The sequence below is a fragment of the Toxorhynchites rutilus genome, chromosome 2 (assembly GCF_029784135.1).
Source record: "Toxorhynchites rutilus septentrionalis strain SRP chromosome 2, ASM2978413v1, whole genome shotgun sequence".
NCBI classification, from domain to species: Eukaryota; Metazoa; Arthropoda; class Insecta; order Diptera; family Culicidae; genus Toxorhynchites; species Toxorhynchites rutilus.
In genome coordinates, this window is record NC_073745.1 from 315,667,653 (window position 1) to 315,684,273 (window position 16,621).

General features: G+C 38.9%; 1 protein-coding gene across 3 annotated transcripts in view; it reads right to left on the reverse strand.

The window, feature by feature from the left end:
* LOC129764900 (hyccin) overlaps positions 1 to 16,621 on the reverse strand; it is a 51,427-nt gene that overhangs the window by 14,572 nt on the left and 20,234 nt on the right. For all 3 annotated transcript variants that reach the window (XM_055764532.1, XM_055764530.1, XM_055764531.1), the window contains exons 4-5: positions 15,572 to 16,115; positions 15,387 to 15,503 (exon numbers count right to left, since the gene is read on the reverse strand). In XM_055764532.1, the coding sequence (XP_055620507.1) occupies positions 15,387 to 15,503; positions 15,572 to 16,115 (661 nt within the window). The remainder of the gene's footprint in view (positions 1 to 15,386; positions 15,504 to 15,571; positions 16,116 to 16,621) is intronic.

Below are 16,621 nucleotides of genomic sequence, written 5' to 3' on the forward strand. Positions count from 1 at the left end.
CAAATGTTTAATATTATAAAGGGTGTGTCACATCAAATTGCATCACGGAAAAAATGCTGTAGAAATTCGCCCAGTAGACCGATCCTTTTGAAAATTTTAGACAGTAAAATAAAAACTATTAAACAACTTTTGGCATTTTCTTTTTAATCATACTTCGAGCCCAAGCCCGTATGCTCGCACCTTCCTCTTTACCCCGTCCATAAGGTTCTGTACAACGTCAGGTTGTAGTTTTTTTTTAACAGAAATCCATTTTCTCTTGAAGTCCGCCTCCGATTTGACAACTTTTGGGTTCTTCCGGAGAGCCTGCTTCATAATCGCCCAATATTTCTCTATTGGGCGAAGCTCCGGCGCGTTGGGCGGGTTCATTTCCTTTGGCACGAAGGTGACCCCGTTGGCTTCGTACCACTCCAACACGTCCTTTGAATAGTGGCACGAAGCGAGATCCGGCCAGAAGATGGTCGGGCCCTCGTGCTGCTTCAATAGTGGTAGTAAGCGCTTCTGTAGACACTCCTTAAGGTAAACCTGCCCGTTTACCGTGCCGGTCATCACGAAGTGGGCGCTCCGCTTTCCGCAAGATCAGATCGCTTGCCACACCATGTACTTTTTGGCAAACTTGGATAGTTTCTGCTTGCGAATCTCCTCCGGAACGCTGAATTTGTCCTCTGCGGAGAAGAACAACAGGCCCGGCAGCTGACGAAAGTCCACTTTGACGTAGGTTTCGTCGTTCATTACCAGGCAATGCGGCTTCGTCAGCATTTCGGTGTACAGCTTCCGGGCTCGCGTCTTCCCCACCATGTTTTGCCTTTCGTCTGAACCTTGTATGTACGCAGGCCCTCCCGCTGCTTGGTCCGCTGGACGAATGAACTTGACAAATTCAGCTTATTGACGACATCCCGGACCGAACAACTCGGATCACGTCTAAACTGCTTAACTACGCGCTTGTGATCTTTTTCACTGACGGAGCATCCATTTTTGCCGTTCTTCACCTTCCGGTCGATGGTTAGGTTCCCGAAGTATCGTTTTAGTACTCTGCTGACCGTGGATTGGACGATTCCCAGAATCTTACCGATGTCCCGATGTGACAACTCCGGATTCTCGAAATGAGTGTACAAGATTAATTCACGACGCTCTTTTACGTTCGACGACATTTTTCCAAATTTACGAAAAATTGACAGTGAAGCATGGCCAACGTGATCTATACACTCTTATCTGATTATAAAACCAAAGCTGAAGATATAATTCCTAAAAATTAAATTTCTACAGCGTTTTTTCCGTGATGCAATTTGATGTGACACACCCTTTACATTATAGGCTGTATCGATACCTGTACATGATGTCAAAATCAAGCCTATGTCCCAAAGAATGTCTGTGTTTTCATTATTCAATTATTTATAACGTAAAAGTTTAGTAAATTTACATTTAAAAATGAAGTGTTCGGAATTTGAGACTGTTCGGAATATGAGACAAAACGGTACGTATAGGAAGCCAAATAGCTTTCTGTTTTGGACAATAGATTTGATGTTTTCTTGCAATTATCATACGTCACAGTGTTGTCAGAGAGTACAGTGCTAACATTTCTGGGAACAATACTGATCAAGAAATTGCAAGGTTCGTAAATTCCAGAACACTGAATACTTGTGGAAGATTAAGGTAAAACTGTACCATTGCATTTTTTTCTTTACCATTTTGTAATATATGAATCAATTGCCATTTTTTCAGTGCGTCCAATTGTGTTTTTTTTTATAACTGATATAAAAATTCAGATAATTACTTAAAAGTCATAATTGATGAAATGTATTTGTTCAGTGTAGAATTTACATCGATTTTTCTTTCAAAGTTCATAGAAATTGAAACAATTTACCAAAATTTACTCAGAGACAATTTTTTGTAGAATTATCATTTGAAAAACATAACTTTGAAGAAGGAAAACCCCTCAATCAACATTTGATGGGTATGTAAGCGTGAGCCGTGCGAATTTCGCGCTGCATGCTGTCTCTGAGCTCTTCTAAAGTTGCTGGCTTGTTGGCATAGACCAGTGACTTGACATAGACCCATGAAAAAATCCAATGGCGTCAAATTCACGAAATAACACGTTCACCAAGATCTTCCAATACGAGATGTAGACTCAAATTTGGTCACTAAACTGTGCACGGCCTGACGGCCAAAAATTGGAGTAAGCACTCTTAAAATTGCAACGACCGACTCCGAATTGCGGTAGTAATTAAAAAAAAATCAAGATCGTGTTCTGTTTTCACTGGGACCACCGGGTGTGGTGTATTTTAAGTATTTAAAACAACCCCAAATATCACGGGCGATCGGTATCAAGCGCCATTGTTGCGATTGAACCGAGCATTGAGTGCAGAAGACGAACTGTAAAGATGAGAATTCCTTTGCGCTCTTTTTTTATGGTCATGACAATTTGCATCACTGCTAATGAATTTACAGAAAGAAAAGTTTCACAAAATCATTAAATGTATCAAACGCTGACATAGCCATGCTTCATAGTCGACGGCAAACTTCTGTAGAGAAACTTCCTTTTTTCATTCCTTCCTTTCTTTGAGACTAATACGGGCTATTCTTTGAACGATAGGATATTCGATTTGCCCTAAGAAAAATCCTTTGAAAAAAAAAAATCTAATTTTTATTGGATTACAAGAAAAAACCAATGCTACTAAAATTTCCTATGTAACAAAAATTTAATGTTATTTCATGATATGCGATAATTTGGATTATGTATTAAAAGTTAGAATATTTTGTTAGAAACTAGTGGAGGATAATTTGAAGAAGACTGAGGAAGACTGAAATATGAGAAGTAATGATAAATAATAAATTACCTCAAGTGAAATAGAATACCTGAAATATATATTTTTTTTTATTTTGTGAAGCCAATTAAAAATATCCGTAGACTATTTGAATAGCATACTTCCGTGATGCACATAACCGAAGTAACAGCAGTCATGGAAAACATTTATATCTATCCCATAATCCCAAAGAAAAAATATTCGATTTTTGTCATTAAAATATTTTCTTTAAACTGTGATAAATAAATTCTGTCGAATATATATTAGGCCGTAATTTGAAAAAGTGGCTACTGTTCGCAACACCTGAAGAACAACGATTCTAACCTAGTTTACTCTATTCAGCATACACTTCGAATGATGCGCGGCGCCGTGAAAATCGAAGCACCAACTTTGATTTGTTCTCAAACCAAAATAAAATGAAAGGAAATGCAATTCCGTTTCGATAAACGTGATCAGCACTCAGCAGGCATTTCGTTACGGGATCGTGCTTAACACAAATCCAGATTTCTCATGCACCCTATACGCAATCATCAACCTACGCAAAAAAGAACTACACACGGGATGTACACGGCTGTTCCGTACGTGAAAATTCTGGAGAGTGCTATGGGTTGCCACAATAAGTAAGTACGAACAATACCGGCAAAATGTGATTATTCAACCATAAATTCAATTTCACAACTGGGAAAGGGCTGCAGGAACAGAGCAAGTAAAAGTGAATTGTGTGCAAAAATAAAACCAATTATTTATTTTCGGGTTGAAATAAGCGTTTCAGAGTGTGTCACGCCACTCTGGTGACAGGTACGGTAAGAGAAAGGGGCAACTGGAAATGGAAATCCGTTTGTCTGGGATTGCATGACTGGCCCGTGCGAGGAGTAACACGTGTAAATGCTTTGTTTGCGACACAAGTAATTAACTGACATGTTACGCCGAACTAAAATATATTTATAGGCACTGGTATGGACGACATGTTAATCAGATTTCTTGCTAACCCCAGGAACCGATGCAGGGCCCATCGTGTTATGTGCTCCCTCGCCCTCTCGCTGTGAGGATCGAATGAAAAGCTTAGCAATGTCTGCGTGGAGTCCAACGTGTTGAGAGATGATGCCGTGTACGATCTGATATTGGACTTAATATTTTTTATATCCAAATGAATTACGTTTAGTCGATATAAGGTACTTCTCATGAAGTCTTCGCATTTAATGCTTCCAATAAACATTTCACATTCAAAATTTCTCCCTCTGTCTGACGGAGAATAAAGAAATTTTCGGCGTCCAAAAAAGAATCAATAAAATCAGAAAATAAATTCATTGTATACAATTTTTCTACATTATTTTTCTTTCGATAACTGGCGCAAGCAGATCAGAGTATTCTACAGTTGAATTTTAATTGGAATTTTCAACATTTTTTAATTTAATTTTATAGAAATAAATTGAATGGATTTTTTTTCTTATATAAAAAAAAATGATTGAAATTTATTATTTTATTATTTTTTTAAATTTTTATTTTGTTTTAGTGCAATACACTAAATTCAGATCTCTACTGTCAACAAATGGACCGTTTGAAGCTGGCGATTGACCAGAAACGTCCAGAATTGTCCAGCACAACAGGTGTTGTGTTCCATCAGGACAACGCTAGGTCACACAACTCCGGGTGCTTCATAGGGATGTTTGAATGAATCCACCATATAGTCCGGATCTGGCACGAAGCGATTACCACCTTTTTCTCACATTGCAAAACTTCCTGAGTGGTAAGAAATTGGAACCAAGAGAAGATTGTAAGAAAATATTGCTATTTTACTTTGAGTTGAGTTTTCCGCCGATAAGGGCCAAGACTTCTATGAGAGAGGCATTATGAAGATACCTTTAGAATGGCAATTTTACAACAAAATGATGCATATTTGACCCAAATCGCATAATCCGAAGCATATCAAAAAAAGGTTTGAATTTCACCCAAAAATAATGGATTACTCTTTCCCCAATCTAATACAAAATAATCATCAGACACAGTTTTCGTTTCATATGTTTTCGCAATTTCGAAAAAAAAACTCTTATTGAAAGCTAAGTGTAAAGTAAAGCAAAATATGTGAGAAAATCAGCACATCCCAATCCGTTTAAAAGCGGGATAACTGATCGTAAATGGGTCAATGCATTCCAATGCACAAATAAGGAGCTGGGAAAAGCTGAAGGAACATTGGTTGAAAAATCTATCCCATTAGTTGATCAGTTGAGTCATTATTCTACGGATTCGATGACATATCTTGTGGAGGTAATTGTACGTGGAAAACCTCGAAGAAGCCAACAAAAAGACCTAACGACCTAATACTAATGTAATTCATTCGATTATTGACGATTGATTCAACGATTCATTCATTGTTATAACAATTCGATAGCTGGAATTAGGAACACTAATTAATCCATTAAGAACCAAACTGTAAAAAAATATTTTTTTTAACAAATCCCATTGGTCTAATTTTAATTATTGACGTTACAGAAGTCTCAATCTTGAAGAATTATTTTTTACCGTTCTTCCGTTTACCGGAAAATGACAAAAAACCGAAAAATTGACAAACAAAAACTTGAACCTACATTTTTGTTCCTATAGGAGGTTCAATTTAATGGTTTTTTCTACATCACAATGTGTGTTCTTTTATCAAAGTAATACTGTAGAAAAGTATTTTTGAATTTTATAATGTTTTGTTTTTTGTTAGGTTATGTGAGGTTATGTATCTTCCGCACATAGTTGCTTTAAACTAAATTTATTGCCCCAGAAAGTTATACGAAATTGAATGAAATTGATAATAAGTGGAGGCTAATAGACTGAGCTATCATTTGATGCCTCTTACCATATGGTTGCTTTCTAAAGCCATGAAAAATTAAATATCAAAGTTGCTGTTCGATTTTTCGAACGCTTGACATAAAATAGATTAACGGAATTCGGAAAAATGATGTTTTTGTCGATGGAAATTAGGACCAAAAGGTGCAAAATGTTTTCCATCATTATAAGTAACATAAATCATCCGCTCTCATCCGTATGTTTATCAGTAACTAGCTGACCTAGCAAACTTCGTCTCACCCAAAATTTGTTTTTTTGTTATCAATACCTTCAAACATTCACGTTTTCATACTATGAGCATGTTCATGGGTCCAATCGCAGAACTGTTCATTGATTGATCTTCTATTCGACCCCGTTGAATTTACCTTTTACTATAAAATTCCTAGTATTTCTAACAAAACTCATCATTATAATATCAGATTATTTTCAGACACAATTCTCGTTCAAGATTTTTCAATCACTTGCAAATAACATGTCCGTTACATGGAAGTTGTTTTATACAGAAAATATGATAGAATAAAGATCGGACAATTCCGTCCTCGAGTTCTGCTCTTATAAACACATCCGGCGATCCTTTTTTTTGGTATAGATAGAAGAAGATATAGGAGTGCGTTTTGTCACATTAAATTCCATTTCCAGTTTCGAACAAAGATCAATTTCGCTAGCGCAAACATCAAATGAACTAACAGCACTTGTCACTATGTAATTGTTGAACATATGGGAATTTAATTTACCCTTTTTCCTTCAGAGTTTTCCGAAAATTTTCAATTGTCATGTTTGGTTGGAATATTTTTGGTTGAAATATGTGTAATATTTTTATGGGACCCCCTCTCCATTACAGAGGAGAGAGGGGTCTCATACCATTATAGAAACATTTCTCATACCCAAAAACCCTCACATCCCAAATAGTGCTTGATTAGTTCTCGAGTTATGTAGAAGTTTGTGTTTCATTTGTATAGCAGACACACCCCCCCCCCCTTATAGAGGGGGATGGAGAGTCAAACCACCATAGAAACATTAATTGCACCATAAAACATCAATATGCCTAATTTGGTTTCATTTGCTTGAATAATTCTAGAGTAAAGCAGAAATTTGTGTTTCATTTGTATGGTAGCCCCCCCTTAGAGAGGGGGGTGGAGAGTCAAACCACCATAGAAATATTTACTGCACCCTAAAACCTCAATATGCCTAATTTAGTTTTATTTGCTTGAATAATTCTCGAGTAACGCACAAATTTGTGTTTCATTTGTATGGCGGAGACCACCCCCCCCTTGGAGAGGGGGGTGGAGAGTCAAACCACCATTGAAATATTTGTTGCACCCTAAAATCTCAATATGCTTAATTTGGTTTCATGTGCTTGATTAATTCTCGAGTAATGAAGAAATTTGTGTTTCATTTGTATGGCAGCCCCCCTTTAAAGAGGGGGATGCGGAGTCGAACCACCATAAAAACATTTACTGCACCCTAAAACTTCAATATGCCTAATTTAATTTCATTTTCTTGAATAATTCTCGAGTAATGCAGAAATTTGTGTTTAATTTTTATGGCAGCCCCCCCTTAGAGAAAGGGGAGGGGTCTCAAACTATCACGAAAACCTTCCCCGGCCCCAAAAACCCCTACATACCAATTTTCATATTGATCGGTTCAGTAGTTTTCGAGTCCATAAGAATCAGACAGACAGACAGACAGACAGACAGACAGACAGACAGACAGACAGAATTCCAGTTTTATATATTAGGCTGTCAAAAAAGTCCTGCGGTATTTTTTTTGAATTTTCATTTGTTCATAAAATTAGTTACAATCATCTGTTTTAAGTCAAATATGCGCCGTTTTGTTCGATGACTTGTTCCCAACGAGATGCCATCTTCATAATACCGCTGTTATAGAAGCTCGCTTCCTTATTGGCAAAAAACTCGGATAGCCAATTTTCACAGTCCTCTTTTGTGGCTAACTTCTGACTACCTAGCTCGTTCGCCATGGACAAAAACAGGTGGTAGTCACTTGGTGCAAGGTCCGGACTATACGGCGGATGCAAAAGAACCTCCCATCCGAGCTCCCGGAGCTTCTGGCGCGTCACCAAAGAAGTGTGTGGCCTGGCGTTGCCCTGATGGAAGACAATGCGGCCTCTTTTTATCAAAGATGGCCTCTTCTTCATGAGTGTTACCTTCAAGCGTTCCAGTTGTTGGCGGTACAGGTCCGAATTGAGCGTTTGGCCATAGGGAAGCAGCTCATAATAGATTATTCCATGACAATCCCACCAAACACACAGCAGAACCTTCCTGGCCGTTAATGAGGGCTTGGCCACCGTCTGAGTCGCCTCAGCAGGCTTCGACCACGACCGTTTGCGCTTCACGTTGTCGTGTGTGAACCACTTTTCATCGCCAGTCACCATCCGCATCAGAAACGGGTCGATTTTGTTGCGATTCAGCAACGATTCACATGCGTCGATACGGTCAAAGATGTTTTTTGCGTCAACGTGTGTGGCACTCATACATCGATCTTCTTTGTGAATCCAAGCTTCTTCAAATGGTCAATAACGGTTTGATGACTTATCCCCAGCTCTTGGCCGATGCTACGGCTGCTACTATGCCGGTCTTTCTCGGCTAATTCAGCGATTTTGTCGCAATTTTCGACGACAGGCCTTCCGGAGCGTGGCGCATCTTCGACGACCTCTACACCAGAACGAAAACGTTGAAACCATCGTTGTGCGGTGGAAATGGAAACTGTATCGGGTCCATAAACTGCACAAATTTTATTGGCAGCTTGAGATGCATTTTTGCCTTTGTCATAGTAGTACTGTAAAATATGTCGGATTTTCTCTTTATTTTGCTCCATATTTGCGACACTATAACTCTTCTTCTTCTTCTTCTTCAATGGCACTAACGTTCCTAGAGGAACTTCGCCGTCTCAACGTAGTATTACTTGCGTCATTTTCATTAGTACTTAGTTGAGATTTCTATGCCAAATAACACGCCTTGAATGCATTCTGAGTGGCAAGCTCTAAATACGCGTGATCACAGTGCCAGTCGGAGGAAATTTCTTTGACGAAAAATTCCCCCGACCAGAACGGGAATCGAACCCGAACACCCGGCATGTTAGTTATGACGCTAACCACTCGGCCAAGGGAGCACATGACACTATAATGACACTATAACTCACGAACGACTTAACCAAACAAAACACTGTCAAGGACTATATTATAGCGCGCAAAAATACCTTTCCAACAAGCTATAGTATGACTCGATACAATGAATACAACTAGAACTACGCGCTTACAACGACACCTCGCGGAAATACCGCAGGACTTTTTGACAGCCTAATATATAGATGGAACAAATTCCAAGCAAGTAGCACATTTAAGAACATTATATACGCGCAAGCAGTCGTTTTTAGAGTTTACAAACGTTAAATATTTTCTTAGCTGAGCGGTACATAGGTACATCACGGTATCAATATAAATAAAAATGAATCGCCAAATATGTTGCTATGCGTAAAACTTGAGAACCGATCGTCGAATTTGAGCTAATTTGATTTTATTGTCTATTTCTCCACCCGTAGATATTTTACGATTCGATTGAAATCGACTTTTGCATTCTTAAATCCGTTCGATTGTGTTGATCGTTCTATGCAAATGTGGCAACCTTCCCTTGTCGCAAAACGGAACGGAGTACAGAATGCAACATTGCAATACGTTCGGGTAATTCCGACTCGATCGGATTTTAGAATATGGAGGAGTAAGTAGTAGATCAGTAGGCATATCTAGAATGTCTGAGGGAATTCACTATCTGAGGAATCACACTATCGATTTCATCAGATCATATTTTGTTGTCTAACCAAAGTAAAAATGTGTGTAAGAGTTAAGCCTCGTTTCTTCCATTCATCCGAATAAATCCATCAATATGTGGGACCGAATCGGAACGGATATCTTTTTTTTTGTTTGAACACACGCACCGTAATATAATGACAATGCATTGCGTTTAGACCTGGCAATAACGAAGGCTGTGTCGGCTTTGCTCATTACAGCGTCTCGCAAGTGAATGTATTCTTTTAAGGCAATTTGAAAAAAAAACTTTTTTTTTTCTTTCATATTTATCTAGTTTAGGCATTCAAGAACATACCCTAGAAAGGACTTATAGAAAATCCTATTATTTACCGAATTGGAGCCATTTTAGTGTTGCGGTATCTAACCTGGTACGGCCATAATAATGAACTTCAAACGCGTTTTTCTCGAAACAAGTTTCTTCAACCTGGCATACACGATGTCTCAACTTCTACTGAAGTGATTCTTGTCGAATTTATATGAATGTAATCTTCTTGCATCTCTCTATCGCATGAACCTCTAAAAAAATTATATTTTTTAAATTCTACTAATTAAAACTAATTAAAAAATCGGGAAACGTAAGAAAAACGTTTTAAACCGCATTTTGTTTTTCAAACAGTCGCCATTTAGTCAAAAAAGATGTTTTAGACTTGTCCGAGGCTCATGCGATAGCGGCTTCTTTACTGATTCAGAATCTGTTCGATTTTTCTGTTTCAGATAACCAGAAGGACTGGAATCGTGTACGCCATAGCACAACTTTTTTTTTGAGGCCTCTCACTTCATCAGCTCTTAACTATTCTAGTTATGAATATTTTTTTCTCCGTTCAATTTTTGTTTTATTGTTAAAAGATAGATGAACAAATAATGATATAATGGATAGTAAAAATATTCTTTGTTTTATTTTTTCGGAGCTCGAAAAAACGTCCGGAATTCGAGTCTATACACTAGAATACCCCCTTAAGTATTTTTCCAAGATTGGAGTTATATATATGGTTTTAAACCAAATTCAAAAAAAAATGTCAGATGATTGACATATCAAATTAAATCCAATGAACTGGACTTGTTCGAAAAAAATATTGCATTTGGAAAAAAATCGGATTATTGATTGTAAATGTGTTTCATAGTTTATATGGTTTCGGGACCAAGGAGGCCATATTGTTTTATATTTTTTCTTGAAAGCTGAGTTTTTTTTCACATAACATATCCGAATATTAGAGATGTTTTTTTTTTCGTTTTTTGAGTTGTGTGCTTTCAAAGTTAACATGTTTTCAGTTTTCGTTCAATATTCCTATTTCTAGGAATAGCTATTCTGCCTATTTCTGAACATTTCCACTGATTTATTACGCTGGTTTTTCCGTTTCACGTAAAATATAAGTTCCTTTTTAATCGAGCGTAAATGTACCGCTCAGAATGAGCATACCCGCTTGTACCAGGTATTTTTTCAACATTGCAGTCCAATCACTTTTATCATATTGTTATTTTTTATACATGCAAATTGAATAAAATTCAATGAAATATACGTGATGGTTGGAAAATAGATTAAAGTTTCCTTTCATGAACTCAACTAACATGGTCATATTGTCCCGCATGGTGGCCCATTTTGCCCCGTAGTATATACGATCGACGGAAATGGAACACATTTTTCAAAGTGTAAATTTTCCACATAAATCCCAATAAGTTTTCAGATCGTGAGGTTTTAACATGTAGCATAATTTTTAAATGTTCCGACATGATTTAGGACGTTCTTATCTACCCTATCTATCATCTAAATCGGCCCAGTAGTTCAAAAGTTATGATTTTTTTTAAAAAAAGGTCATTTTTGGAAAAAAGGGAGAAAATTCCCTTTATCCCGCGCGGCAAATGACGTGAGATGGCTCAACTCACGGTGTTCTCGAAGGCGAATGACGTGACTGTAGTTTATCATTAGGTGAGATTTGAAGTCGTATCCTCATATGTTATCGACTCGGGTATCAAATGGGAGCTGAAAAGTAAGGTGGCTTCCACAATAAAGCGAGAAACTTTGCTATCTCACGTCATTCGCCACGTGGAATAAAGGGGAATGATTATTCAGAACATCCGTTAATTTTGAAAAATCATAAATCAAGAACAAAAAATTATAGGAGGACGACCGCATTGTTGACGTAGAACTACGCTGTTATTTATATAAGTCGCATGTTTATAACTTCGGATACTATTTTATAATGCTGTGAAATTTTAGAAATATCTGTTTTGGAGTGGAGTCGCACCTTTAGACATCGTTCTTGCAACGTAAACCAAGCGCCAAACATGCGTTCGCCATAGCATACACACATAACCATACATTGGTGGCTTGAAGCTACTAAGACTATAAACACTTCTCATCATTTTGCATTATTCTCAAAAGAAACGCTTCTGTTAATATTACTGGGCTCGAAAAAAGTTGCGTTACTTTCTCATGCTCAAGATAAGCCCAGTTGTAATCCTTAGTGGAGAATGTTTTGCTACTGGCAAGCGAAACCAAGTCACATACAAAATTGCAGAACGAAATTTACTTTCTTGTTGACTAAATAAACGAAATAAGCTCTTTCTGTTTATCTCAACAACCTCGAAAAGAGTAGCATTGCTTCATTATGATCAAAATTAGCGTTGGAGGCAGTTTTGCGACTGGCACGCGAACCCAAAAAACTTTTAACATTCCTGTACGACATTCAAGATGTTTGGTATTCCCCAAATAATTTCTCGTGACAGGGCCAATGCACACGCGAGCAGATACAAATGGGGTTATAGCGTAGCAAAGATGCACTATTTTTACGTACGGGTTATGAAGCACGCACGTACGCACACAAATATACACAAACTTATCTCCCTTTTGCGCTCTTCTCAACAGAAGCCCTTCCTGTTAATGTTGACGGTCTAGATTAGCTTAGCTCTCCTTCTTTCGTGGAGAGAGTTTGCGAAACCAACATTTATTTTCTTGATGAGCCGACGATAGCCTAGCTTCATGATTTCCCACACAATTGTGTAGCTCAAAACCTTAATGCAATGACGTCGGTTTGATGCAAAGATTTCAATGCCAGAGACATCAGCCCGTGAGTAATTTTGTCGCGTCCGAAACGAAGACATGTGATGACGCAAAACAAGGAAGAACAAGCGTTGTTCATTGCCTTGAATACAGAATGTGACTGAAAGTTTGCCTCAGCGAGATCCACTGTTTATACTCTAGGCAAGTATTCCCCTTCATTTTTCTTCTTTTCCTTTGTTCACGGGAACTTTAAATCTCACGATTTTCCCTTCGTTGCTCGTCGAAAAGTTGCCCGTTATTGACAGCTCTGTTCGGAACAGCAAACCAATGAGTGGATCGTAATGTATATATAGGCACCTTTAATGAAAGACGTAGTTCTACGTCAAAAATAACGCCTCTCTGATTTTTGGAAGTGTTTTGCAAAAAAAATCTTCAGCTTCAAAAAAAAATATGAAAAAAAACATAGTGCCCTTGGTCCCGAGGCCATGCAAACTCTAGGAAAACAAATATAATCAGTAATTATAAAAACAAAATCCAATTTTTTGAAAGAAGACTTGTTCATTGTCTTCAATTTAATATTAGGCTGTCAAAAAAGTCCTGCGGTATTTCCGCGAGGTGTCGTTGTAAGCGCGTAGTTCTAGTTGTATTCATTGTATCGAGTCATACTATAGCTTGTTGGAAAGGTATTTTTGCGCGCTATAATATAGTCCTTGACAGTGTTTTGTTTGGTTAAGTCGTTTGTGAGTTATAGTGTCATTATAGTGTCATGTGCTCCCTTGGCCGAGTGGTTAGCGTCATAACTAACATGCCGGGTGTTCGGGTTCGATTCCCGTTCTGGTCGGGGGAATTTTTCGTCAAAGAAATTTCCTCCGACTGGCACTGTGATCACGCGTATTTAGAGCTTGCCACTCAGAATGCATTCAAGGCGTGTTATTTGGCATAGAAATCTCAACTAAGTACTAATGAAAATGACGCAAGTAATACTACGTTGAGACGGCGAAGTTCCTCTAGGAACGTTAGTGCCATTGAAGAAGAAGAAGAAGAAGAGTTATAGTGTCGCAAATATGGAGCAAAATAAAGAGAAAATCCGACATATTTTACAGTACTACTATGACAAAGGCAAAAATGCATCTCAAGCTGCCAATAAAATTTGTGCAGTTTATGGACCCGATACAGTTTCCATTTCCACCGCACAACGATGGTTTCAACGTTTTCGTTCTGGTGTAGAGGTCGTCGAAGATGCGCCACGCTCCGGAAGGCCTGTCGTCGAAAATTGCGACAAAATCGCTGAATTAGCCGAGAAAGACCGGCATAGTAGCATCGGCCAAGAGCTGGGGATAAGTCATCAAACCGTTATTAACCATTTGAAGAAGCTTGTATTCACAAAGAAGCTCGATGTATGGGTGTCACACACGTTGACGCAAAAAAACATCTTTGACCGTATCGACGCATGTGAATCGCTGCTGAATCGCAACAAAATCGACCCGTTTCTGGAGCGGATGGTGACTGGCGATGAAAAGTGGGTCACTTACGACAACGTGAAGCGCAAACGGTCGTGGTCGAAGCCCGCTGAAGCGGCTCAGACGGTGGCCAAGCCCTCATTAACGGCCAGGAAGGTTCTGCTGTGTGTTTGGTGGGATTGTCAAGGAATAATCTATTATGAGCTGCTTCCTTATGGCCAAACGCTCAATTCGGACCTGTACTGCCAACAACTGGACCGCTTGAAGGTAGCACTCATGAAGAAGAGGCCATCTTTGATAAAGAGGCCGCATTGTCTTCCATCAGGACAACGCCAGTCCACACACTTCTTTGGTGACGCGCCAGAAGCTCCGGGAGCTCGAATGGGACGTTCTTTTGCATCCGCCGTATAGTCCGGACCTTGCACCAAGTGACTACCACCAGATGGCATCTCGTTGGGAACAAGTCATCGAACAAAACGGCGCATATTTGACTTAAAACAGATGATTGTAACTAATTTTATGAACAAATGAAAATTCAAAAAAAAATACCGCAGGACTTTTTTGACAGCCTAATATATCGATCATCTGAATCGTCCAATAGTTCGAAAGTTATGAATTTTTGAAAAAAAAGCCCTTTTCGGAAAAAGCGCAAGAAATGAATTTATAAACCACCTCAAAATTGAAATGGGCACCCTAATAATAAATAAAGAAATATACGGGTCTAATATTAGGGTATAAGGAACAAAACTACCGCTTTTCACGGACATCTGAGAACCACTATATCGGTTTGGCATTGAATGGCTGTATATTTAAATAGATATAGATTAGTCAGCATTTATTACAATTATGCCAGCACTTTTCATGACTTGTAAGCTGGATTTTCTCTGCAAACGTAGTTAAAAATAATGCTGTTCCAAACATACAATTCTTGACAATAGAACACAAGTTTCTACCAGAAGAGAGTTTAATCTAATCATCACGAAGAGCAACTGCGGTTACTCCTCACAGCAACCAATTAGGACAACTACGAAACCATAACATATAACTGAACAAAAACTTTCTGTGTGAAATTCAATGTATGTGTGTAGTGCTCACGGAATGATAACATATGGAAGAGGGGGGGGGGGGGGCGAACAAAAACGAATAATTGTGTTTCAGCGTGATAAAGCGGGTGTGTTATTAAAACGTGTAATTTTTAGACGTGAGATGTGGCAAGGGTCCTTGTGAGGGCAGTGATGTTATTGGATACACGTGCACACACAAAATGGGGGGGGGGGCGGCGGAAGTTGGTGAAAGTGGATCGAACGATTTCATAGAACAAATTAATGGTTTGTGGTTGGTGGGAAGAAAACATGGGACGCAAGTGGCTTCGTGGTTGTAGAAGATTTGTTCAGCCTTTCGGTCGGATGAAGATAGATGCACAAAGCCGATGCGACAAAATAACCAATGCCAATGGCGAGCGGTATACATACCTGGTAACTTCTTCGTTCGAAAGGATGCGTTGGTAATCATGGATTTCGAAACAGTCACTGTGGTCGTTGCCGGTGTCAAAGCCACACTGATGCCCATCGGACCGTCACTAGGTTGACCTGCAATGAGAATAAAAAGTGATAAATCAAACTCGATCATGTTGTAATGCAAGCATGTCATCACTCACCGGAAGGATTGGCATGTAACGAATTCCGTATTGCGTTTGTGACCAGGATCACCTCCGGAAGCATTTCGTAGCAGGCTCGATTGTGTAGGTCGTTCACGGCTTCGATTGCAGCGGAAGCGAATTCGTTGAACATGGCAAAGTAATTAGCGTGGGCCAGTTCGACCAGAAACTGCGTACTGACTGCGATCCGGGGTAACGGTTTACTAGCGCTGGAAAGCGTCGATGAGTTCTGCAGCTGCGAGGGTGAGCTTATTGAGCTTGCTGGTTGTGGCGATGTCGGATCGTTCCCATAAGATGGCCGATTCACATGGCCCACTTTCGAGAAACCTTGATTCACCAACAGCGAGGTGGTCTTGCAGAGATGATACAGGGCGGGTTTATGAATTTGATTAAGCTGCTGATTGTAGGTAAACAGCAGTGCCGTCATCACCTTCAAGCGATTCTGTGCATTGATAGATTCTATCGACGGAAGCGGACCCCAACTGATTTCCTTATTGCTGTTTTCCTCCCATCGACGCAAATCACTCGGGTGAAGGCTTTTCTCCTGGAATACAAAACATAAATTTACAACTAGGGTAACTAATATAAATATTATATATATAGAAGATGCATTTGCATATGATGCAAAATTCTGATTATACGCGAGCGTAACACGAGCAAATTTATAACACATGCGAATTGGGGCTCTTTTGGTATTAACAAATTCTTCCGCATAGTAACTCGATGTTGATAACTCCTTAATATTTTCCTTCGTTCGTATTATTTTCACATCTTATTGTTTTCACGATCGATCACATATTCACGTTGGAGAGCCTCAACCCTTTTCTTCGATGGCCGAGGCATTTTGATTGAATGTAATACTTTTCCGTTTACTGTTTTTGAAAGCATAGGCAGCCGTGGCATTGTTCCGAGCTCTTCAATACAATTTTCTTACCCAATGTTAAAGTTGCTAAAACTTACATTATAGACCCATTAAACGTAAACATAATAATTGTATTGTGTCAACACAATTTTATTCTATTGATTTTCATGACATGAAATGCTATGACT